This window comes from Leopardus geoffroyi, chromosome D4 (genome assembly GCF_018350155.1).
Source record: "Leopardus geoffroyi isolate Oge1 chromosome D4, O.geoffroyi_Oge1_pat1.0, whole genome shotgun sequence".
In the NCBI taxonomy this organism is placed as follows: domain Eukaryota; kingdom Metazoa; phylum Chordata; class Mammalia; order Carnivora; family Felidae; genus Leopardus; species Leopardus geoffroyi.
Genome location: NC_059342.1, coordinates 40,797,650 through 40,823,666, shown reverse-complemented (window position 1 = coordinate 40,823,666; position 26,017 = coordinate 40,797,650). Strand labels below are relative to the sequence as shown.

Here is a 26,017-nt window from a genome sequence, read left to right as displayed (position 1 = left end):
AGCACGGTTAGAGAGGGGCACAGGCTCTCAGTTCAGAAAAGCTCTCCAAGTGGTTCTGATGAGCACAAGCCTCCCTCCTCCCTCTCCACTCCCCCTTTCCCTCCCATTCTGAACTGCTGCTCCCAGGGATCCTGGGCTTTTGTTCTGTAGGGGCTTAAACTACCACCTGTTTTGCCCTGACTTATTGTTTCAAGGGTATAGCTTGTTGTCTATAGACTATCACAAATTGGAATTACCAAACTTAAAGATAGCAAGAGCAAGGTTTGTACGTTATATTTTTAACATTAACACCAAAGCATCAATGCTTTTCCATTTGCCTTCTATTTTCATTTCTTTTCTGAGAAGCGCCCCCCCCCACGCCCACAGTAACCACTCCCTTTTTACTTGTTCTATCATTTTGCACTAATAAAAAGTTATCTTTTAGTATTAATTATAATCCATCTGTTCCAGTTCTGTTTTCCTACTTGATTTTGTGTTCCTGCAGCCTGTAGTATCCTCCACAGCAGAAGTCTCTCAACTTGAATATGCATAAGAATCACCTGGGGATCTCGTTAAAATGCAGATTCTGATTTAGCAAGTCTGGTGAGGGGAAGCCCATGCTGCTGGGCCCAGGACCAAGACTTGGAACTGCAAAGCCTTAAAAGGCTTAGAACAAAGGAGGTGCACAAGAAATGGTTGCTGGATGATGCCTTGGTCTCTCCTAGTCAACAGTCTTGGAATTTTCTTCCCTACATCTTTCTCCACTTTTCCTGTGCATGATTTATGGCTAATGCCTGAAAATCATTCTTTTGTGTTCTTAGCTCTTCCCTTTTTCAGTCACCAGTCTCTTCTAGAAATGGGTCACTTAGGGAGTAGAACAGTAACCTCCAGGCTTTTTCTACTGTCATCTACTTTGTAGCAAGAGTAACTTTTTAAAGATTCATCTTTACTTTCTCGCTCAGCAACCTAGCTGCCTAGCATACATCATATCAAACTGATCAGGATGAAAGGCCTCAAGACCTTTTTCTAACCCTTCCCTTTCCCTTGCCAGTCAATTTCTCTTTTTGCAACACTTGGAACCCTCTGCCTGTTGCTGTGGTATGACTTAGTCTCTTGAAATTCCCTGCAGGACAATTTGCACTGGGAATGTCTACATTCCTTTTGAAGACATGTGTATCGCTTTTAGAGAATTCTTCTCAATTTTTACCTACTTAATACAGCTTTTCCTGATTCATTCCCAGTTGTGAGTTCATTTAAATAAGTATGAGCTACACGCCATTATTTACATAGTTTAACATTTAGGCTTTTCCATGTTTTCATTCTGTTTCAGGAAGAATTTGTGCTTGTTGTTCATGGTTGTAACCCCAGCACCTAAAAAAGCTTGACACACAGTAGGTACTTTTTGGGGAAGTGGGATTCAATGGAGCATGAAACAAAGCTTAAGGTTAATATTTATTCATTTTCAAAATGCCTTTTTATTCACTACATTTATTAGGAACTTGGGTGAATGTTAATGGTTAAATAAAATTAAGACAATCTAGTGACACAGTTCTGGTACAGTAAAAATATTAAGCTACCAATAACGCACATTAGAAAGCCGGGCATATTACTACCAACATATTAAAAACTGCATTAGCTGAAGGATCAAAAAAATAAATCTTAGAAATCCCTTGAAGAGTATTTTAAGAGATAAATTATGTGAGCCTTACAAACACTTCTACACTTTCCACCTCCCAGCTACCACTGTACTAGAGAAATAAAATTTAGATGCAGCTAAAATTTAGTACGGGCCCAAACCCACATCCTATCTAAAAGACTTATGCTTTCCTGTCATTGTTTTCTTCCTTTCACATTTTGCATTCGTTAGGATTGCAGTTTTCTTTGGTGCTTTAAATTTAAGATAAAAGAAATAGGGCTTTCTCACATTACAATTTCAAGGAAAAGGCTACTGTAAGGCCCATTCAGCGAGCTGTAAGAGGCCTACAAGCTGCACACCCTCCTGCTCCGATTTCATCTATGGGTTTTTGTACAGTTCTTTTTTGGATGGATGGTGCAAACCGCGCAAGTGCAGCATTAAAGCCTCTCCACCCTGGGAAACGATGCAAGAACATGCAACTTAGGCTGCCAGGTTCTCCCTAACACACAGCCGAGGGCTGGAGGCCCGGATACCCGCCCCCAAACCCCGTCCACAACAATCGTTTCCTCCCTCCCCGCCTTTTACATACAGTACACATACAAATACACACACGCAGAGGAGCCAGCAGGGGCGGGCCGGGCCCGACCACTCTGCAAACCGCAGGGGGGAGCCGCCTGGGGCCGAGGTATTTTCGCCCACTTCTTTGTTCCTTCGCACCAGCGTCTCTCTGCATCTGGCTGTCACTGATGGGCAAAAGCCAACTTGGGGATCCGTCGTCTTCTGAAGTTGCGCTTCCGCGTCACACACCTCAGGCCGGTGCTGCGTTGTCCCCCCTCCCTCGGCGAGCAGTTGGTCTCGCCCCAGTGCTAGCGGGCGCCGAGCGGGAGCCGCGCGGGAGCAGCGCAGCGACGGCGGCGGCAGCGGCGGCGGCGGTTGCGATTCGGAGCCGTTGAGACGCCTCTGCGGCAGCTGGTGGCGCAGGTGGCTTGCGTGGACGCGGGCAGAGGCGGCCGGCCCGCCACCGCAGCCTCAGCGCCCGCGGCCCCGGCAGGTGAGCGGGCGGCGGGGACTCGCCCCGCCCCCCCTCAGTGGCCTCGCTCCTGGCTGTAGCGGGGAAGTGGCTGCGGCCCGCCCTGGAGCCCAGGGGCAGCCCCGGGGCTGCGGCCGTCGGGGAGCAGGTCGGGGGGAGAGGTCCTGTGTGCACGAGAGGGGAACGTTCCCCTTCCCTTTGCCATCTTTTTTCCCTCTCCCCAGACCCCCTCCCTCTCGGCGCTTAAGCCCGGAGAAAAAAAGCCAGAGGAAAGATGGGGCGGGAGAAAGGGGAATCGGGGGCTGAGAAGCATCTCTGTCTCAGGTGGTGGCGTCTCTTCGGGCGTCGAGCGGTGGACCTGCCGAAGCCTGGAGGGGTAGCTCCTGGGCTGCGGAGGCCGCGCACTCGCGGGGGAGGAGCGGGAGGCGGCTCTCCCCTCACTCTCCCACCCCCACCCCTCCCCGGGCCTCCCCTCCCCCTCCCCTTCCCCCGGGCCTCCCCGTGCGGCCCCTCCCTTCGGGTTTCTTAGCATTAACCGCCCTCCGTGCTCTCCCTCGCAGGCGCGTCGGGACGCCCGGAGGCATCTTCCCCCCTCCCGCCGCCCCGGGAGCCTGGGCTCCCGTCCGCCCTCCCGCATCCCCTCGCTGTGCGCACCGCCGCGCCTCCTCCCCGGGCTTCAGACCCCCGGCCTCGCCCCCGAAACATGACTCGCGATTTCAAACCTGGAGACCTCATCTTCGCCAAGATGAAAGGTTATCCTCATTGGCCAGCTCGAGTAAGTGATTTTTTAGCCTTCGATTCAGCGGTGCTACCTTCCCCAGGGGCCTACCTCCTACCCTTCCTCTTAATTTTGTTCTCCGGGTCCTTTCTCCCCCTCGCTTTCCTTCGGGCTCATTTGCAACCTTTCGTTTTAGCTTTTTGCCCGGGAATCGCCCATGGAATTGCAAAAATCCAGGTGTTTCTACTTAAGCATTTCCCTATGGTTTGTTTTTGACAGACTTTGGCAGGTTTTCTTAATAGGAAATATTGAAACGGGATGCCAGTTAATGTTCCATTGTAGGGGAAAATAATCACGTGTGGGGTTTGATGTTTACAAATTAATGAAACATGGAGGGTTTTGAAATGTTGAGTGAAATGTAGAGAATCCCGTGGAGTTTATGCAGCCTCTTAGATGTCAAAGAGGTGATTAAATTGGATTCACAGGGTTTTTAAAAACGTTTTGTAGTCGATGAGGCCTCTGGATTTGCTTGTTTCATACAGAGATCTAGGACTGGATATTCTTGAAAATTTTACAATAAGATGTAAATGTATTTTCACATTTTTATTGGTGAAGTTTGCCTTATGACCTTGAAAAAGTTGTTTTTCCTCTTTGTTTCCCATAGGCAAAAGAGCAATAGACTCCGATTCCTAGGCTCACATCTAGTGGTACAGAGAGGTAATTAAGGCCTAGGGTTTTTTGGTGACATTTAAGAATTGAGACTGTTTAATATCTAAGCGCCATTTTCGGAAAAAGAGGTCTTTTTGTTAGCTTATGGTAGGACTCAGGTTCTGAGATCATGATAGAACCAAAAGAGTGTTGAGATCCATTAGAATGTTCAAGAGCCTTTTTAAATATAAACTTGATATTCTAAAGTTGTAATTTCCACCAACTTGCTCTTCTTTGAGGAGTGTGTTTCTTAAAGACATTTAAATCCTGTAGTTTTAATTATGTCAGCTGGGAGAAAACCTACCCATAGAGAATCTGCAGCTTGTTTGCTGACTGCTATCCAAGTGTAAGGTGTTCACTGTTTCTTGATTTTTCCCATCCATTTCTTGTTTACAGGTTTCCTTCCTAAACCTGGACAGATTTTTTTTCCCCCTAGTCTATCAAGTCTGCTTTTTCGTTGGAGCCTTACCTTGAATGATCCTTAACTCAAAATTCTTACCTATATATTTGACACTCTTTTTCCTTTGTGATAACATTTTAACTCTTCCGTGCATGCTTTGACTTCCAAATAGATTGAAAACTTCTTGAGGGCAGTAGACATAAATTGAATGTCTTCATGCCCCCCCCCCTCCCCCCCCGTCCTTAGTAAGTAATCATGTATTTATATAAAACACTGTTCCATGTTTGACTAGAGCAGAGGGAAATTGGGCAGGTTTAAGACCCCTCCAAGGTACTTTGTTTTCATGGCTTTTACATCCTAATTTATTTTGAGGCGTTTTAAAATCTGAGATTACAGGATATATCTGTAGTCACATTTCGATGCTACGGTGCAGTTAAAAGCCAAATGAAAATGCTTAAAAAGTTACCTCCTTTGATTGAGTTAGTACTGCTGAAAGCAAAATAAAGTAACCTTAGGAAGGCAAGAGTATTTTTCTTCTTTGTTTAATAAGTTCTGTATTCAACAAGTTCATTTGGATTGGAATGGGAAATTTTTGTCTTTTTCTTAGAAGCTGCTGATTTTGGTTTGATATTATCTGTGTGCAAAATTCATATTCATTTTTCCATCTTCTCCAATCTTAAATTATGTCTTTGCTTAAGAGAGATTAGGTCTCATCTGTGACTGTGACAATTGTTCCTAATTTGATTTTAATATTTTCTGTCTCCACATTCCAAACTTCCTTACTTTTAAGTTTTGCATGTTCTCGTAATCCTGTATCAATAATAATTGTTTTTACAGTCAACTTAAAGTTGCCAAACATTTATTACACTCTGTAGGTACTGCACATTTAAAACTGTTTGCTAGCAGAAAGAACATATGAACTGGGTTAACAGAAAATATCCCTTATCGTAAGGGCTCTAAGCATTTTCACAATTTTGGGGGCCTTGTCACAAAGTTGAAATGACCAGTACAGTGATGGTATACGTGAGGAAATTAAAGTCTCTAAGAGTGTTAGGTGATAATGATTCTATGGATTTCTGCAACCTCAGACTGCCAAACAGTCTAATCACCCTCACGGTCTTTTCTTCAGCATGATAATGCATAAAGAGTGCAGGGTAGGTCCTCGAGTGGTCTGCTCTCTTCTTAACAAAGCTAACTGATTTTTTTTTTTTTTTAATGTCTTTCAATTTGTGAAGGTTATGACACAAGTGTTATTATGAAATCTAAATAAGTGATGAAAAAATAGGTTAAATCCTGGCTTGATAGTACTGCCTGATGGCTTTACCTCTGAGGTCTGCTTTCCCTTTTTGATAAGAGAAAGTAACAGGTATTACTGATGTTAGACTTAACAGCACCTAATACTTTTTTCCTTAATTAGAAAGACTGAAAGAGAAATGAAAAAAGGAACAGAACCTCCTGTGATTCAACTATGTAGGTGCAAGATCTTTCCAGAATGTGTGTCTCAAACTTTTAGAAATACTGCTTGGAACTTTCATTAATGTCTTTTACATGACTCCAATATTTGTATAGCCTTCTTGCAGAAGTATCATTTATGATTTTTGAACAGGTTCAGACTCCCTTATCTGAAATGCTTCGGGTCAGATATGTTTAACAATTCAGTGTTGGAGGATTTTAGAAAGGTAACAGTGGTACATGTGGCATGTATTTTGCTCCTGGTTAGGGCCTTCTGGAATGGCACGTGGTAATCTAACAGAGTATCTTCACAGAGAAGCATCAGAAACACTAGGTGGATAAAAGATATGACGAAACTGCTTCAGTGTCAGTCCGGGTTTTGCCACCAAATGAGTTCTGAGAAATGTTTTGGGTTTTTCAGCTTCTTGGGTTTCAGAATTGGGATAGGGATTATGACCTGTAGAACTGGTCTACTTTTATCAGATCCTTTTTGGATGGCTTGTTCTCACTTTATTCTGGTGTGTTGAGGTGTGTATGATTTAAAAGATTTTAATTTTTCTGATCTTTCTTTTAGGTAGATGAAGTTCCTGATGGAGCTGTAAAACCACCCACAAACAAACTACCCATATTCTTTTTTGGAACTCATGAGACGTAAGTCCCTTTAGCTCTAAAGGCAAATCAGAGTTAATTTAGTGGGGTCATTGAGCATAAAATGAAAAACAAGTAGAGATTAGTTCAAACAGAAAGCAGTAGAGTAATAATAGGAAACTTTAAAATAATCTTTGAACTTTGGAAAAAGTCTTCCAAGTTTCCCTTTTAAAATTTATTTTTAGGGCAGAAAAATTAGATACTGCAGGTTTAACTTTTATTGGAATAGATGTTTACTTAATAAAAGGGGGATGTGTATGGAATCTTTCAGCAACAGTATGTAAGGAAAGTTTTAACAGAGCATTTGGTATTGATACAGTTATGGGTACAGTAAATGCTTTTCATAAGGACAACCTGACACCCTGTTTTAGGCTTTGTGATATTAGCCACACAAATGGTTTATTATGGGAAAACCAAGAAGAAATCTGGGAAATTCTCTATTTATGTGGTCCTGAGAGCCACTGTGACTATATACATGGGCAGAGGACTGATATGGTAGAGCACATCAAGTTTTCAAAGATTGCAATTGAATATTCGTGAACTGTTACTTTTAGGTGCATAGGACTACTCCAGGTGCTATTTCATTGATTTTTGATGATTTTGCTCTTGAAGTTTAAAATTTGCAATAATTTTAGTAAAGTAGGCTTGTTTACCTTGGACGGGAGAAACAAAGTTGTTGATTCTAATTAGGATTATACATTTCTGAGTGTCTACAGTGGCAACACTTGGTGTAATGTTGCTTAGCCACTGTATGGACTTTCACATAATTTCTTTTAACAGCTTTACTGAGGTGAAATTTATGTCCTGAAGTGTCACTTGTTGAAAGTATTTAACAGTGGATTTTAGTACATTAATTTTCATACCCGTTAGCAGTTATTCTCCATTCCCTTCTGAGATTTAGACAACCACTAATTTACTGTTTGTAGATTTATCAGTCCTGGATAGTTCATATTAATGGTATCATACAATGCCACATAATTTTTTTTTTTAATAAAGTTTTGAGTCTAGAATTGGTTTGGCCTTCAAAATAACTTTGAGCTGGGTTTAGGGTATATCCCATATATAAAAACTTAGTGTTGTAAGAAATGATGAATTTCTGATTCAGTAGAGTACCATTTAAAAAGCTTCCATAAATTTAATAGGAGAAGGAAGGTATCTTTTGATGAGAAATCTGTGTACTGCATACTGGAGTGGCAGTTTACTTAGTGTGGTGCTAGGTCAAGCTGTACCAGTATCACATGGGAATTTTAGTATGCAAAAATTCTTGGACCCCCACCTCATAATTACCGTACCAGAAACGGGTGTGGGACCCAGCAATCTGCTTTAACAAGCCTTCCAGGTGATTCTGATGAAGTTTGGAAACACTAGTGAGTAGACATTCCTTAGAATTTTCCAGTTTTGTAGGTTTAGAATTCTAGGGGCACCTGGGTGGCTCAGTAAGTCAAGCATCTGGCTTCAGCTTAGATCATGATCTCACAGTTTGTGAGTTCGAGCCCCTCCTTGGGCTCTATGCTGACAGCTCAGTGCCTGGAGCCTGCTTCAGATTCTGTGTCTCCCTCTCTCTCTCTGCACCCCCCCCCCCCCCCAGTTTGCACTGTTTCCCTCCCCCTCTCTCCCTCTCTCAAAAATAAATATAAGTTGAGCTAATATTAAATTTTCTTTTCAAAATGCATTTGTCGGGACGCCCAGGTGACTTGGTTAAGCATCCGACTTTGGCTTAGGTCATGATCTCCCGGTTTTGTGGGTTTGAGCCTTGCATTGGGCTCTGTGCTGACAGCTCAGAGCCTGGAGCCTGCTTTGGATTCTGTCTCCCTCTCTCCCTGCCCCTCCCCCGCTTGTGCGCGTGTGCTGTCTCTCTCTCTGTCAAAAATAAATAAATGTTAAAAAAATCAAAATGCACTTGTAATGTTTTGTGCCTTCGTGCTTTCATAAGTATACCCTTCATCTTTGGAAAGGCGGCATTGCTAGATCTCTTTTGGTCTGGTGACTTTTTTTGTATTTAAGGTTTTCAGAAACTGGGTCTCTGATGATTTGCCTTGCCCCGCCCCCACATTGGGATGTGGTTATTTGAGCCTTTCGGTTTGGATTTTGCATATATGAGAGTTTATTCTAACAGCCTGTAATTAGGGATATGGGAAAGGAAGAACATGGGAGAAGAAATGCCAATTTGGAGAACTACTTATTTGTAACTGATTTATAGATAAGATTTTTTAAAAGATATTTTTAAAATGTGAATTAATTTAGTGCAGAACCCTTTTGTAGCTTCATTTTTGCTCTGACCTAGAAACATTGGTTTTTCTTAGCATTTTATGGCATTCACAGTAAATTCATCCAGCAATCAAGTTTGAATATTAGACAACAATGAGCCCTTATGTATACCAACTGTGACCATCTGCTAGGTGTCTTAAAACATATTCAAGACAGATTCTTCGTAAACGAGACTGACAAGGACCTAGTGCTTTTCCTGGAGCCAAGTCTTGGTGTTATCTTTGATTAGGTATTAAAGTCTTCCCCTTCCCCTCCATGTTTAGTCAGCTAGCAAGTCCTCTTGTAAAGTGCATGCTGATCTGTCCATTTTTGTCTGTCCCTTCTACAGCTCACTTATAAATAGTGTCCTAATGATATCTTGGTCTGTTTGTACTTTTCATATCCCAGTCAGATCATGTCATTTCCCTGTTCAGAGATCTTCAGTGGCTTCCTTATTAACATTGCCAACAAACAGAACCCCCAACTTTTATTTGTAAGCGCTGTTGTAAGAACTTATATGAATTAACCTGTGCTTAACTCTCTAGCCTCATCACATTTTTCCACTGTTACATAAATCTTTCTCTGGTCTCAGATCCTTGCTTGTTTTTTCTTTGATGGGAAGCGCTTCAGATTTTCAGTCATTTAGATATTAGCTCAGATCCTCTTATGTTTATATTCTTCCTTGCTATGATGATTGAATTTTTTTTTTCTTTTTCCTTCACCTACAAGTGAGGTTGGAGAGCAGGGACACCTGGTCTATCTTGTTTATCATCATTTACTTAAGTGCTGGTGCATAGTAGGTATTAAATAAATACTTGGTGATATTGAAAGTTGCTTTAGATGAAATCATATGTTGATTATGAATTTACTGTCCATTATCCAACATTTATATAGTGTTTAAAACAACTAGGTCAGAAGGCTGTGAATTCTGACTGCCGTTTACCTGCTACATGACCTTAGGCAGGTTGCCTAGCCTTGTGTCTTTTTTTTTCCTCATTTGTAAAATGGGAATAATATATTTTATCTCAGAATTTTGGGTTGCAAATAAGATACTACATGAAAAATGCTTAGAAGAGCGCTTTGCATGTATTAAACAAATGTCAGCTACCAAAGATAATGTTGCATATTATTTTTTGAAGACTTGTGTTAAACTGTTTGAAATGCAGTTTGAGTTTTGCTGACTGCTTGCTATTGTTTACGGAGGAAATACTCTCATAGTTCTATCTCTAAAGTCTAGGAAATTTAAATGAAGATGGTATTTTTGTTGAGTGTATCTCCTTACTGATCTTAATACAAAGAGGTTGCTCTTCGTATTAACTGAGACACTCAATTCTAGGAACTTCAAGAAATACCTATCACAGACTGTTCTAAAACCTGCCAGTACATAGTTTTAGGAGTGAAGGTGAATGGGGAGGGGACAGTCAGGGTTGTGTATAACCTGTCCACAGGAAAGGAATAAAGGAATGAAATCATAGTGTAGGATTTTATTTTCATCTACACTTGTTCTTATATACAGCTTCTGTACTCTAGCCATAACTGTGTGTGTTGCTATGGGACTTGTGTAGATTGTTATAAGCCTTGTACCAAGTAGTGAGGAGAGGAACTGTTTACTCATCTCTATACCAGCAGGTTTGTGGCACATAATAAATATATATTCAGTTGTCTTTTGAGTCATTTGCTATTATAAAGAATGCGTGCTGTTATAAAACTAGTTATAAAACAGTATATTTCATATTTTGTGATTTAATAATGAGAAATGAAGCAGCAAGTTAGAATTGGTGTTTTAAGAAATAACACTTTCTGTTTATTACTTGGCAACAATTAAATGAGTTTTGAGCTTTGTATTTTCAGCTCTGATAAGCTTTCCCATTTTTTATGTGCAACTTCTGTTTTGCTTTAAAGGTAGAGTGCTCCAGGTGTGTGATAATTGAGCTTTATAACATACAACCTACAAAATGTGTGTTGACTGACTGACTGTTATTGGTAAGGCTTCCAGTTTAACAGTAGGCTGTTAGCAGTTAAGTTTGGGGGAGTCAAAGTTACTTGCGGATTTCTGAATGTATGGGAGGGTCAGCATCCCAAACCCCCCCCCATGTTGTTCAAGGGCCAACGGTTTCCTGTATTTAGGACGTTTTACATTAATCTTGATTCTTATGGGCTATGACTTTGGTATTTAAAGTCAGGAGTTCATGTATATAGGGGTACAGTATCAGTATTTTAGTAGATGTTTCAAAGACTGTATTACACTGGATAAAAGAAACCCTGGAACCCTGTTAAGGAATTCTGAACAAAGTTGAGTACTGTTTAATAGCTAGATGGCCTTGCTTGAATGAGTTAATGCTTCTGACCCTCAGTTTTCTAATCCTTAAAATGAAGATTTTGGTGGTACTTAAGTTTCCTTTCACCTCTGGAATTTGGTGTGTAACTTTGAATTAATGTATATCTTTTCATTGTTAAAACTAAAAAAAAAAACCAAAAAACCCATAGGTTTCTAAAAAGGAAACAAATTACTTTTACTCCTGTTTTTTAGAAATGACCCTAAAATGTGTTAATGTTTTGATGTATTTGAGATTTGTAGGTCATTTTATTTTATTTTTACATTTTTAGTTTTTATTATTATTTTTTGGTATGTCATTTTAAAGTGGAATGCTTTGAAGAATGAATCAGGGCCATAGCCACATCAAGTTGTGCCCTTGGGGACTAGCGATGGCTGTCTAAAAACTAATCTGGGGGCACCTGGGTGGCTCAGTCGGGTAAGTGTCCGAATCCAGCTCAGTTCATGATCTTGTGGTTCATGAGTCTGAGCCCCACATCAGGCTGTATGCTGACAGCTCAAAGCGTGTAGCCTGCTTTGAATTCTGTATCTCCCTCTCTCACTGCTCCACCCCTATTTGTCCTCTCTTAAAAAATAAACATTAAGAAAACCCCAAAAAACGCTAATCTGGATCCTCTTTATCAAACCTGTGGGATTGCATCCCACAGAGAAGCGTGTGTGTATGTGTGGTGGAGGGGGTGCTCGTGCTCTTATTTTATTAAAATATAACCGACCTATAATATTGTATAAATTTAAGGTGTACCTTTTGATTTGATATATTTATATATTGCAATACGATAACCACCAGGATTTGATACACATATATATCTCAGTATGGCCACTATAGCGACAGCTAAAACCTCCCGTCATGTTCCATAATTATCATTTCTTATTTATGATGAGACTAAGTCCCCTTAGTCTTGAGCATATTCCATGACCCAGCAGTGCTACTGAGGATATATTATGAAGATAGGTTCAAAGATTGAGCAATGTTCTATTCATTGTGGCTGTGTTATTTTATGGTAGAAAATGTGTTACAGAAAATAGTCCCAACAATAGGCCGGTCAATTTTGATATAGTCATTCAGTGCAATAATAGGTAGCTGTTAGTAATTATTGCCACGAAGAGATGTTCATTTTAATTTGAAGAAGTATGCAAGAGTGTGTAGCATATACAGCAAATTAATATTTACATGTATATATACAGCTAAAAAGCAGGCTGAAACAGTGGCTATTGAAGGTAAAATTTTGGATCATTTTTGTTTTCTTTGGTAGGATGTGGTATTCACTGAAGAATATTTCAGTAGCTTTATTGAGATATAATTCATATGTCAATTCATTGAAAGTGTACAATTCAGAAAAAATAAAGCGAGTTTATCGTAGACAGTCAAAGTGTACAGTTCATCTTAGTATATCCAGAGAGAAGTGCAGCCGTTAGCACAATTTTAAAACGTTTTTATCCAGAACGTTTAATGCCAGAAAGAAACTGTACCCGTTAGCAGATACTTGCCACTTCTCCCCATTGTGTCTTCCTGTTTTCCCATAGGCAGTCCGTAACCTATTTCCCTGTCCTGAGCGTTTCATATAAGTGGAACTGTACAGTATGTGGTCTTTAATGACTGACCTTTTCCATGTACCATGTTTTCAAGGTTCATGTGTATTGTAGCATGTGATAGTGTTTCATTACTTTTTATTGCCAAGTATTCCATTGTATTAATCTGTGCCATTTTATTTATCCATTCATCAGTGTGTAGACATATGGATTGTTTCACTTTTGACTATTACGAATAATGCCAGATTTGTGTGTATCAGTTTTTGCATGGACATGTTTTTACTTTTGTGGGAGTGGAATTCCTGGGTCAAATGATAACTTAGGTTTAATCCTTTCAGGAGTTGGCCAGACCATTGTCAAGTCAGCCATGCATCATTTAAACATTCCTACCAGCAATATATGAGGATTTTAATTTCTCTGTATCTTTGCCAAAATGTGTTCTCTTTTTTATTTGACCTATCCTAGTGGGTGTGAAGGTAGTATCTTGTGGTTTTGATTTACATTTTACTGGTGACTAATGATTTGAGCATCTATTCATGTGTAAATGTTCTAAGCTTCTGTGCATAACATAAATTATTTAGATTTATAAAGTTTTTCTCATTTAGAAAAGCATAGTTACTTAAATTTGGTATATTGATTAAAGATGCAGATTGAAGTATGACTTCTATAGTTGACTGTTGGACAAGATAGGGGTTAGAGGCACTGACCATGCAGTTGAAAACCTGCAAATAACTTTGACTCAAAAACTTGACTGCTAATCGCCTACTGTTAACTGGAAGTCTTATGAATAATTTAGTCAATTAGCAAATATTTTGTATGTTATATGTATTATATGCTGTATTCCTACAATAAGGTAAGCTAGAGAAAAGAAAATGTAGTTAAAATTATGAGGAAAAGAAAATACATTTAACAATGCTGTTTAAAAAAAAAAAAAAATCCCTTCATAAGTGTGCCTGCACAGTTCAAGCCCATTTTGTTCAAGGGTCAGCTATAATGTGAGGATCATGAATAGTAAAATAATAGAAAGTAGAGCTTGAAGTCTGAGTCTGGAGGAGGATCAGGGGAGAATTTTTTAAAACCTATTCAGCAAAAGTAAGAATAACAGTTATCCAAGGATAATCAAAAGGTGTGTATGCAAAGAAGGTGGTGTGAATTAGAACAAATATAAATTATGACATTGTATGAATAGAATTCCGTTAAGACTTTCAGATTGGATTAATTAATGATCTTAGCTGTGTCTTATTTTGTGAGATAAGGCTGAAACAAGACATGACCAAATAAACAATATAATGTCACAGGGAGCAAGAATGGCAGTGTATATACTGTCTACTATAAGTAGAATTTTAAAGTCAGAGCATGAGGAGGAGAGAAGCATATAAGCCCAGTACACATGAATTTTAGCTACCATGACTTAAATAACACCAGTTCCCCCAGCAACATTGTTCAGATTTCACATACCCTAGAATATTAACTAATTGCATAAACTACAAAATTTGCCGCTAGCTCTTCAGTCCACAAGTCAAAATGTAAATGACAAATGCATAGCATGTCACTTTTTTCAAAAGACTCTTGGTGATTGGTCACTGTGCATCTGTTTTTCAATTCACGCGTAGATGGCACAGTGTTTAGTGGTGGGGTTGCCTCTGTCTCTCAGTGATATACTTGCCCAGGTTACACTTAAAGAACCAAATCGGGAATTAGCCAACATAGATGAAAGTGCAGCAGAGAAACAGTAACACTAGAAGTGAAATTGAACTGAATGTAAATCGAGTTAACAGCAGAAATCGCTAACCTTCGAATGTAGACATGCTGCATTTGGAGAGACTGGATATGCAGCCAGAGGAATTTGTGAAGGCAAGCTTATCAACATAAATGAGGAAAGTGGTTGTAATAAAAGGGATAAAGATGTCTCAGAGGAAATGATGCCAACAAAAAACATTAAAGATATTTCACAACATTGAAAGTGCAAAGGATAAAATGTTGGAAGCTGATCAGGCTTAGAAAGGAGTATGACAGTTCGCCAAGGCATAGAAAATATGCTCACTCTACACATAAGTTATGTGATCAGAAGAAGGCAAGAACCATTCAAATTATTTTAGCTTAGTTTTTTTTTCTAATGTTTTCAATTACAATGTACCCTAAGTACTAGTTTTACTATTTTTTTTATTTCATGTCTTTTCACTGTCAGAAATAGTGTTTAATGTTTTGACAATTTTTAAAAGTTATGGAACAATCATAATTTTTCCCATTGCATGGTCATTTTTTAAGTCTTATGTTGTCATGCAAAGTGAGGACTGCCTGTTTTGAGAAAAGAAAAATAATCCAGGTAAATTTAATTGTCAAACCTTTATATGGTAAGTAATATCATGGTAGAATCTGTCTTTTGAATAGCTTTTAGGTTTAGAGTCATCTTAAAATACCCCATGTTTGAAGTTCTAAAACATTTTTCTATAATTTTATTAAGTATTTAAGGTCCCTACCACTTTTGGAAGTTCCTGATGCCAGTTTTGAGCCCGTTGGGCATTTTGTTTTTTTTTTTTTTCAACGTTTATTTATTTTTGGGACAGAGAGAGACAGAGCATGAACGGGGGAGGGGCAGAGAGAGAGGGAGACAGAATCAGAAACAGGCTCCAGGCTCTGAGCCATCAGCCCAGAGCCTGACGCGGGGCTCGAACTCACGGACCGCAAGATCGTGACCTGGCTGAAGTCGGACGCTTAACCGACTGCGCCACCCAGGCGCCTCCCGTTGGGCATTTTGAACTGTAAGGGATGATGCTGACTTTGTACATTGCTACTTAGTATCCAGCCTTTTCAGTTGTCTTTCCATCTTCTACTCTGATGGTATTATCTTTCTTGTCGCCTTTGGCCTTATGGGTTGTTTTTGTAAGGTTTTAGGAGAGATAAGTTGCATTGAATTGCTTTCGTCTAAATAGAAGTATATTTGTGATGGAGATTTAACTCAAGTTATTTACTTGGAATTTGAAACATGTAGGAAGAATTGTTTTACTATTTTAACTAAATGTGTTTTTCTAATTTGAGAAGATAGGTAGGAATGCATGATTCCTAGTAAAAGGCTGAATTTCTGGATCAAATGAGATAATGATTAAATGTGCTTTAATCAGTGTGTAGTTAAAAATTCATGTATACAGGGATATTCCTAAATTACAGAATTTAAATTATAAAGCTGACTGTTGTATGCACTGGCTTTACTTAAATAGAGCTCCATGTCTCTTTTTAATTAAAATATCATCCTAAAGCCTTTTAAAATACTCTAACTGGAGTGATACCTATAGTCATTAGGTCCCTAATTCTTAAAGAATTTCACCAGGTAAGTAATTTGACATGTACGTAATAATTTATATCTTAAATTGTAGCACATTTTAGAGGAAATGAATAGTATCTGGTTTTCCTCTTCCTTTGGAGAATACATACACATCAAATAGCATAACAAAAAAACTCCCACATACTGGTGCATCTTCCTTTATGGAACTGACAGACTTCTGCGGGACTGACTGAGGGAGATACAAGGGGTCTTTTGTGGAGAACATCTCCAGTGCGTGCACACACAGTTTATTCTCATCATCCACAGACTCCATATTTGTGAATTTGCCTGCTCACTGAAAATATATTTGTAATCCCACATCAGTCAGAACTCATGGTGCCTTCATGTGCAAGCAAAACGGCAAAAAATTTGAGTAGTTTGATGCACACATTCCTAGCTGAGGCTGACCATGGCAGTACTTTGCCGCCTTCTTGTTTTCACTCTCTTACTGTAAACAAGTGTCCTTTTTGCAGTTTTCTGTAGTGCTATAATTTTTGCATTTTTGTGCTTTTTTTGTTGGTCATTATGTAGTTTGGAATAGCCCCCGGATATGGTGCCGAGGTGCTATTTAGCGTTCCTAAGTGCAAGAAGGCTGTTTTGTGCCATATGGAGAAAATCTGTGGTGTAGAAGTTGAAGCTATGAGTTCATTATTAGTGAGTCACTAATACATATTAAGAGATCTTTAAACAGAAACATGTGAAAAACCAGGTTATGTATTGCTTGGTGACAAGGTGACCAGAGGCTCACAGGAACCCTACCCTGTGTTTTCCCTTGGGCAGTGGTGTGCATTATTCATTAATTCAGTGTGTGGTGACTTTGTAGAACACACTACCACAAATAAAAGAGTGACTTTAATGAGTATATGAATGAACACATTAACCAGCTATAACCTCTGATTTCCTTCACTGAATAAAGTAAAATTCTTACCGTATTTTATTCCAAAAGCCTGCATGTACACACACACACACACACACACACACACACACACACACACCACACACACACACACACACACACACACACACACTGTAATGTACCTCGTACCTCATTGACAGTATTTTGAATTGTGCCTTGTACCAGATTACACTGAAATTAGTATTTGGGGTGATAATGCAATTTTATCACAGTTCTTTTAATTTTGGGGCTTTTTAAAATTATAAATTACACATAAAATTTACCATTGTAACCATTTTTAAGTGTATAGTTCAGTGGCATTAAGTGCATTCACATCGTGCAACTTGAGTGTTTTTTTAATACGGGACTGTGGATCCTAGGAGCTTATGATTGAATTTAACAAAAGTATTTGAACTTAAATCTAATGAATCATTTGTGTCTGCCCTTTAATTTATGTAAGATTTTTACTGCATTTTGGGTTAAGAATTGTCTAGAATTGCATCCTAGGGTAGTACTGTTTAATAACTTACATATTTGAGAATGCTTTGCACTCACATTTTTCTCCCTCTCCTTTTTTAGTGCTTTTTTAGGCCCAAAGGATATATTTCCTTACTCAGAAAATAAGGAAAAGTACGGCAAACCAAATAAACGAAAAGGCTTTAATGAAGGTTTATGGGAGATAGATAATAATCCGAAAGTGAAATTTTCAAGTCAACAGGTGCGTCATATTACATAAAACTTAGTTTAGTATCATTTATTCAGTCTTGGGGAATAATCGCTATTCTAGCTTTAGGAAAATCAATATTAAAAGCCTTGTAAATTTCAGATTAAGTTGTGCTTATTTGTGAGGTTGAATCTTGACCTTTCATATCTAGATGAACTGATGAAAATGTTACCTTCATGGGTAAACAATACTGGAAAATAGTCAATTATTTAAGTCCTTCTGATTGATTATTTAATGTGTCATCGAATTTAAAGCCATATGTACTGTTCTCTGAAATTTAGGTAGTATAACTTGAAGAGTGTATTTTTTTTCTTACTCATTTTTTTTAAAGTTTATTTTTATTTATTTTGAGAGAAGGGGAAAGAGAGGGAGAGACAGAATCCCAAGCAGGCTCTGTGCTCGGAGCACAGAGCACAATGCAGGGTTTGATCTCACAAACCATGAGATCATGACCTGAGCTGAAATCAAAAGTCGGACACTTAACCAACTGAGCCACCCAGGAGCCCCTTTTTCTTACTCATTTTAATTCCTAAATCCATAAAATTGTATTAGACTACAAACCTCATATGGGTTAAATTAAATATGTGATGGAAGTACTGATAGCACTGTGCAAAGTATACTCCATGTTTTTGGTGTTTAGAAGAGCAGCCTTAAACTTTCTTTTTAATCTGTTTTTCGTGTATCCAGAGGTTTTGTTCATTTAAATTAGATTGAGAAAGGGGCATCTGGCTGGTAGTCAGTAGAGCATGCGACTTTTGATCTTGCGGTCACGAGTTCAAACCCCACATTGTATGTAGAGCTTACTTTAAAAAAATAATAAGACTGAGGTAGTAAGAACTAAAAGATATAGTAGCAAAAAGTAGCATGTGCCATGCTGCTTCTTACCTTTAGAGAACTTTTCAGGTGCTATTCTGTCTGGAAGGTTTTAAATCTTACAATGGTGCTCCAAGAGTGCGTTAGATGATCCTGAATACCTTCATTATCACCCAAATTTATTTGTTAATCATACCATACTATGTTTGCTTTTGTACTTAACTGCCACGGGTTATTAGCTCCATGAACAAAGAAGTTGTCCTATGTGCCTGGCGTTGTCATATGCATGGCAAGAATAAGTATTCACTAAATACTGTTCCATGAATGTAAGACTGGATGGTTTCCCATCATTGTTGCCTCAGCTGTATAATGGGAGTCCAAAGACACTGAATTGATTATTTCCTGAAACTAACGGTTTGTAACTTCACTTGGATCATGTGTCCTGTGATTGTGATTGTACCTTCAAGGACTTTTTCATCCTCCAGATAGCCCAGCATGGTCATCCTATCCTATGTTCCTATGTACCGACTTAATCTCCGGGAGGTTTTCACCATCTATATTCGGGATTTTTCATTTCACAATGAAATTTTTGGTGGTTTGTGTGCATGAAACCTAGCAACGTACTGTCCTTAACAAAAGTATGAATGATTGTGCTGATGTGGTATACTCTGTGTTTCTGGCCCAGATAGGTCCCCAGTGGCACATACCTAGGATATGGAGAAAGCAGTGAACCTCAAACATAACAAAACATAATAGAAAAGTTGGCCATCATGATTTATAAAAATTTGTAGTGCTAGAAGTAATTTGGGGGGATGCTTTTATATTTCTTGTTGTAACTTTATCATTTTGTGGGTTATCAGCATTGCCTTTTTTATAAAAGAGGCAAAAAAGTTTAGGCTTGAAAAGGAAACCATTAGAAAGGGGCACAGTTTAGACTGCAGTGCTGTCGTCGTATAGACCTGTGCTTACCCTCACCTCCCAGTGTGTACTGTGTTTATCTCTGTTACTCATCTTTTTAGGCCCCTAGTAGATCTTCTGTGTAAGTATCTTGTCATCTGGGGGTATGTTCTCACTGCTGCCCCGAGCCCAGAGGAATCGCTGGCCTGATTGAATTATGGTTCATGAATTTGAAAAAAAAAAAAAAAAAAATGATGATTGGACTCCCATTCAGTACCTCCTATTAAATCAGAATCCCGTCTCAAGAGTCTGAATTTTAAATAAACTAAATATGAGATATAGATCAAAGTCTTTCAAGAAAGCTCTTGTATGTCCTTTGCTAAGGCTCTAAGATAAGTTTCTCTTTAGAATATGCCAGTATAGGTCTGTGCTATTCTAAATCACGTTACATTGTATCTTGTTGGATATTTATTGGTTAGAACACTAGAATGGTCTTCTTTGTAATGTTACTTCCATTTCTGCCTCACTGTTTTATCCTTTACACTCAGTTATAGGAATACAGCCCCTTATAATACTTTTCTAAAGGAATAATAGAATTTAAAGCTTTTTAAAAAATTGTATATGTTAAAAGCATTTTGTGGAACAGAAATGAAGATACTTTTATAACTTGTAAATAGGCTTTTGAGTTTTTTCATGGGTAGAAAATTTTGAAATGGGGTAAAATCGTACTTTGTGAAGTTAATAGACCTGGTCGTTTATAGGCATCAACTAAGCAATCGAATGCATCATCTGATGTTGAAGTTGAAGAAAAAGAAACAAGTGTTTCAAAGGAAGATACTGACCATGAAGAAAAAGCCAGCAATGAGGTATGTTTAATTTCTCTTACATTCTAAACCCATTTTGTTGCAGGGAAGAAATTGGAAAATGGGTTGATCATTTGATCTCATAATAGAAAGTAATCTTTAAAGTATTTGAGTACTGAATGAAAGTGTTTAAAACTTATTTCCTTGTGTGAATATTAAACATTGTATTGTAAAATAATTTTTGCATCTTTATGGTGCATGGCTGGGGCCATGGTTGGGGCGCCTGGCTGGCTCAGTTGGTAAAGCATGCAACTCTTGATCTTGAGGTCATGAGTTCAGGAGCAGAGATTACTTCCAAAAAAAAGGAAAAAAAAAAGATGCACGGATATATTTATTTGAAGTTGTTTCGCTGTGCAAAATATGAGGTCCACCCATAAGAGAGTGGGTTACTGTTTATTAGGAATCTTTTTCAAGATATTGTGGGACGGGGGGGATACTAGAAAAGGCATTGAACTGAATTTTGTTAAATCTAGGTTTACTTCCATCTCTATTTGATTATCTTTGAGGGGAGATGCTCACCTGAGCCTTTTCAGGTCTCGTGGGTTATTAGATGATCTCCAGAGTCTCAGCCATTTAAAATTTACAACCCTAAAATGTAGAAAAAAGTCGTTTTGTAAATTTAAAAAGACAAACTTCCATGTGTACTAGCAAGCATGACCTCTATTTTATCTGACAGAGGAAAGTGTTTTTTTTTTTTTTTTTTTTTAAAGACTGGCTATTACTTTCACTTTTATGATATTGCTTTCAAATTTCAGAGAAACAAAACAAGTTTCCCTAGCGCCTTTAGTGAAATATGCTGTTATTTTTAGTTTAAGAAATTTTCTTTAAGTCTTGATATAATTTGTTCAGTTTCATTTGTATATATATTTTTTCAATTTTAGGATGTGACTAAAGCAATTGACATAACCACTCCAAAAGCTGCCAGAAGAGGGAGAAAGAGAAAGGTAATGTTATTGCTTAACCACAGGAATCTTTTTTTTTCCCTTCAAATTTATTTATTTTGAGAGAATGCAAGTGAGGGAGGTGCAGAGGGAAAGAGAAAGAATCCCAAGCAGGCTCCACAACACCAGCACAGAGACTGATGTAGGGCTCGAACTGTTGGATCAGCAGATCCTGACCCGAGCTGAAGCTTGGTGCGTAACCTACTGAGCTGCCCAGGTGCCCCTTAACCACAGGGATCTTAAAATAATTTTTATTTTAGTTGAATTGAGGAAGGTAGAGATAATGAAACCTTACTTTTTTTAAGTTTAGAGTTGGCCCTTTTCTCCAAATCCTTCATTTTATTAAAGGGTAGGTTATACTGTTTAGTTACGAAAACTAGCTGTTTCTTTTTAGTGACAGCACCCTTAAGATGAATAGCAAAGGAAACAAAATGCATCTGTTTTCATTGCTTTTAATGACACTTCAACTCTTCTTTGTAAAATAAATAATAATGTATACTCGAGGTTTTTGAGAGGATTAAGTGAATTAACACGTTACATATCCATAATAAATCCTGATACACAGTAATATGTGTAAGTATTGTTCATTCTAGTATTAGCAACATTGTTGCATAAAATGAGACTGTGTGACACTTGAGTGGGAGGTACAGTCTGTGCTTTTAATTAATGTAGTAAGTGGGGCGCCTGGGTGGCTCAGTAGGTTGGGCGTCCTACTTCAGCTCAGGTCATGATCTTGCAGTTTGTGGGTGCGAGCCCCACGTTGGGATCTGTACTGACAGCTCAGAGCCTGGAGCCAGCTTCTGATTCTGTGTCTCTCTCTCTCTCTGCCCCTCCACTGCTCAAGCTCTCTCTTTCAAAAATCAACATTAAAAAAATAATAGTAAAAAATAAGTTTCTTCTTCCCTATATGAAGTTTTGTTCTTCACCTTTTTCTAACGTATTTATTGTCTCAGACTATCATATGCCAAAGATTCAAGGAAAACTAAGGCTTCGGTATCTTGTGAGGAAGTAAAATATGAAAACAAATAATTGTGGCTTTTTATTTCCTGTGGAAGGGGCTATGATAACTTTAACAAGATTTTAAACATAGGCTGAGTCTTGTCAGGCAGATGGAGGCGGGAGGAGGGGAACAATATTTCACATGCATCCTCTTTTAAAGCAGTGTGAATGATGGAGACTGGATTGGGATGGTGAGACAAATTCACGGATTAATTCATTCAGAATTTTAGTACTGACCTCACAGGTGTAGGCAGAGAATGGAGTAGTATTGAATAAAGGAGATAAGGTCTCTGTTTTCATTGAACTTACATTTTTGTTGAGACACAATAAATACATAAAGGAAGAGTTAAAATGGGGTGTTACGATAGTGGCTTGGTAATAACTAAGTCATGAAAGGCTTTTCTAAGGAGTTAGCATGAGATTGGAAGGAAGAGGGACCTTCTAGCAGGTTGTTTGGTAGTGTAGAATGAGAAACGGGATTTAAGAGCACTTGAGGTAAAGTTGATGGTTGATTGGAAGTGAGTGGGAAGGAGGAATCTAGGATGACTCCAAGGTTGGCTTGGTTTTGGGAGCAGAGGTGTGGGGAGGAGGAAATGAAACATCTAGGGGAATTGGACTGAAGATACATTGTTTTGATATCACAAGGGGAAAAGGTAAAAGTTAAAGATGTAGTCACTGATAGAAAGACAGGAAATAGATGAGGTAGTCAAGGGAGAAAGTTTACTAGGAAGAATGCAGAAACCAGAACCCTGAGGGAACATAATGGAGATGAGAAGTTGCTTTGTAAAGTTAAGGCTGAGACAGGTGCCTGGGTGGCTCAGTTGGTTAAGCGTCTGACCTCAACTCAACTATGATCTCAAGGTTCATGGGTTCGAGCCCTGCATCAGGCTCTGTGCTGACAGCTCAGAGCCTGGAGCCTGCTTTGGATTCGGTGTCTCCCTCTTTATCTGTGCACTTCCCTGCTTGCATTGTCTCTCAAAAAACAAACATTTAAAAAAAATTAAAAAAAAAAAAAAAAGGCTGAGAATGAACTATCAAAAAAAGGAGGATGTCAAGCTAAACAAGGGAGGAATTTTTTTTTAATGTTTTAATGTTTATATTTGTGAGAGAGAGAGGGTGTGGGGGGTGGGCATGGGTGTGCGAGGCAGGGGGCGGGGGAAGGGCAGAAAGAGACAGAATCTGAAGCTCTGAGCTTTCAGCACAAAGCCCGATGTGGGGCTTGAACTCACATGCTGAGCCTGGAAATCATGACCTGAGCCGAAATCATGACCTGAGCCGAAGTCAGAGGCTTAACAGACTGAGCCACCCCGGTGCCCTGGGAGGAGAGAATTTTTTTAAAAAGGGGAGTGGTCAGTTATGTCCTGGTAATGGAGAGGATACTGGAAGATGTTTGACAGTTGGGCTTCCCCAGGATACTTTTTTTTTTTTTTTTAAGTTTGCTTATTTTTTAGAGAGCACAAGTGGGGAGGGGCAGAGAGGAGGGGGATGGGGGGAGACACAGAAACCAAAGGCTCCAGGCTTTGAGCTGCCAGCACACAGCCTGATGTGGGGTTCGAACTCACTAATGGTGAGGTCAGGACATGAGCCAAAGTCATAGGCTTAACCTGCTGAGTCAGCCAGGCACCCCTGCCCCAGGATACTTAAAGTCAAATGGTAAGGGCAGGTGAAGGAGGTTGGAGAATAAAATATTTAATGGTAGAGTTACGCTGTTTTTGAAATTTTTGAAGGGAAGTAGAGAGAATGCAGCATCAGGGATTTGCATGGTTAAAGTGAAAAGATATGGTGAAAGATTTAACAAGTTGTTTGCAAAGCTAGGAAAGATTAAAGGTATGGAACAAGTATGAATTGTTGTAGTAAAGAGATGTTGAATGAGAGAAGGGAGAGGTACATTTGAAGGAAGAAACATAACAGGGAGAAGGAGATGGACATCTCATCCTTTTTAACATTAAAGGGAAATATGGAAAAGGTTATTTAAAAATTCTAGGCAGGGGCGCCTGGGTGGCCTAGGCGCTTAAGCATCTCACTGTTGATTCCAGCTCAGTTCATGATCTCCTGGTTTATGAATTTGAGCCCCAAGTTGTGCTGTGTGCTGTGACAGCGTGAGGCCTGCTTGGCGCCTCTCTCTCTCTCTCTCACTCTCAGCTCAGCCTCTCTCTGTGCTTCCCCTACTCGCTCTCAAAAATAAATTTAAAAAAAAAATTCTAGGGAGACTAGGGAATTAAGGGAATTCCTTCCTGCTGGCCTCAATCTCTTCTACACTGCCCAGTTCAAGGGAGGACTACATGTATAAGGCAGGAAGGAAGAATAGAAAGTTCATGCTGGTGAGGGGAGAAGAGGGCATACACAACAGGGTAAAGGTATTAATGGATGGCTTGGAGATTTCCAACCGAGAGGCATTAAATGAATGCATGTTTGTATAGGGGTTTTTTTTTTTTTTTTTTTTTCAGCAGATCTCAGCATCAGGGAATAATAGAGCAGAAAAGGTAGAGTTTTACAGTAATTCTCTGCTGGAGATTTGTGGGACAGGTGCAGTAAAACAAGAATGCAGAGGACTTGAGGATGCATATGAATAGTATAATCTCATGAGGTGTTTTGTAGGAGGGGGTGCTTTAGGTAAGATGAAGGGAGTAGCTACAGAGTGGGGTGATAAATGAGTGCAGGTGTCAAAGGGTTAGAGGTCTCTGTGAATCAAGTAAAATATAGAAGAAATTAATTTGCAGTGTATTTACATTTAAGATTTGGATATTTGTATATTTGAAATAACTTAGTCTTTTTTTTTTTTTTTTTGAGCTAAACAGTTGATTTTATTTTCATAAGGAAAGCTTTTGAGTTGCCTAATTTTTCTAACAGTGAAGAATACATCTCCATGATAGGGCTGGTTTTTTTATTCAGTATTAGTGTTAATATCTTTTTATTTATGATACTAATTATTTATGAATTTGTTACCTCTTATTGGTATCTCCTCCAAAAGATCCATTCTACCTTTAATTCTTGTATGATGTCTTGATTTATTTTCAAAAATAGAAAGTGTAAATAAAGAGAGGTGTGTGTTTTTTTTGTTTTTGTTTTTTGCACTGAAAAGCTCATCAGTTTGAACTGAATTTTAGAAGATTTTGCCCTCTTAACACCTCACTAGGAAGAGTTGTCATACAGTCTTGGGTTCTCAACGTTAAGTACGTAGGGAGCTTGGTAATGGTAAACAAAGAAAAAACAGGTGCCTGGTTCCCCACCAGGGGAGCTATTGAATCAAGATGGGGGGGTGGTGGTATGTAAATTATTAAAATTCTAGAAATACAACCTTAGCTAATGTTTAAGGGAGCAATTTTTGTAATGTTCCTTGAGAACAGTTCAGGGGTGAACATAGCTGAGTTAATTGACTTTTGATAATGCTCTGAATATGCATTGTTGTTTTCAAAGTATAAAAACAAAAATAATGTTTAAAATAAAAAAGATTCTTAGAAGTGGGATTACTGGGGTGCCTGGCTGGCTCAGTCAGAAGAGCCTGACTCTTCATATCTAGGGGTTGTAAATTTAAGCACCACCTGGGGTATAGAGATTACATAGATAACTAAAACTTAAAAAGTAGGATTGATAAATCAGAAATTTGCCTGTTTATTGCTGATATAAAGATATTCTTTCAGAAAGCTGTTGCCTGTTTATTGATCATTAGTAATCAGTATATGATTCTTCATTTCCTTACCAATACTGGGCATTATCTCTTAAATGTTTGTGAATCAGATTGTTGATTAAAAGATTTTTTAAGTTGTTTTGTCAATAAGATTGGATTGTGCATGTCTTTTCATGCTTTATTGCCTTTTTTTGTTAATTTAGTTAATGCTGAATTTTAAATAATGGGTCATGGGGAAGCAGCTCCTAGGGC

The 26,017-nt window shown here is 38.8% G+C and overlaps 1 protein-coding gene across 5 annotated transcripts in view; it reads left to right on the top strand.

The window, feature by feature from the left end:
- Positions 1 to 2,463: 2,463 nt before the first annotated feature.
- PSIP1 (PC4 and SFRS1 interacting protein 1) overlaps positions 2,464 to 26,017 on the top strand; it is a 39,599-nt gene continuing 16,045 nt past the window's right edge. For all 5 annotated transcript variants that reach the window (XM_045469668.1, XM_045469669.1, XM_045469670.1 and 2 more), the window contains exons 1-6: positions 2,464 to 2,666; positions 3,206 to 3,420; positions 6,498 to 6,574; positions 17,480 to 17,618; positions 20,096 to 20,200; positions 21,079 to 21,141. In XM_045469668.1, the coding sequence (XP_045325624.1) occupies positions 3,349 to 3,420; positions 6,498 to 6,574; positions 17,480 to 17,618; positions 20,096 to 20,200; positions 21,079 to 21,141 (456 nt within the window). In that variant the 5' untranslated portion in view covers positions 2,464 to 2,666; positions 3,206 to 3,348. The remainder of the gene's footprint in view (positions 2,667 to 3,205; positions 3,421 to 6,497; positions 6,575 to 17,479; positions 17,619 to 20,095; positions 20,201 to 21,078; positions 21,142 to 26,017) is intronic.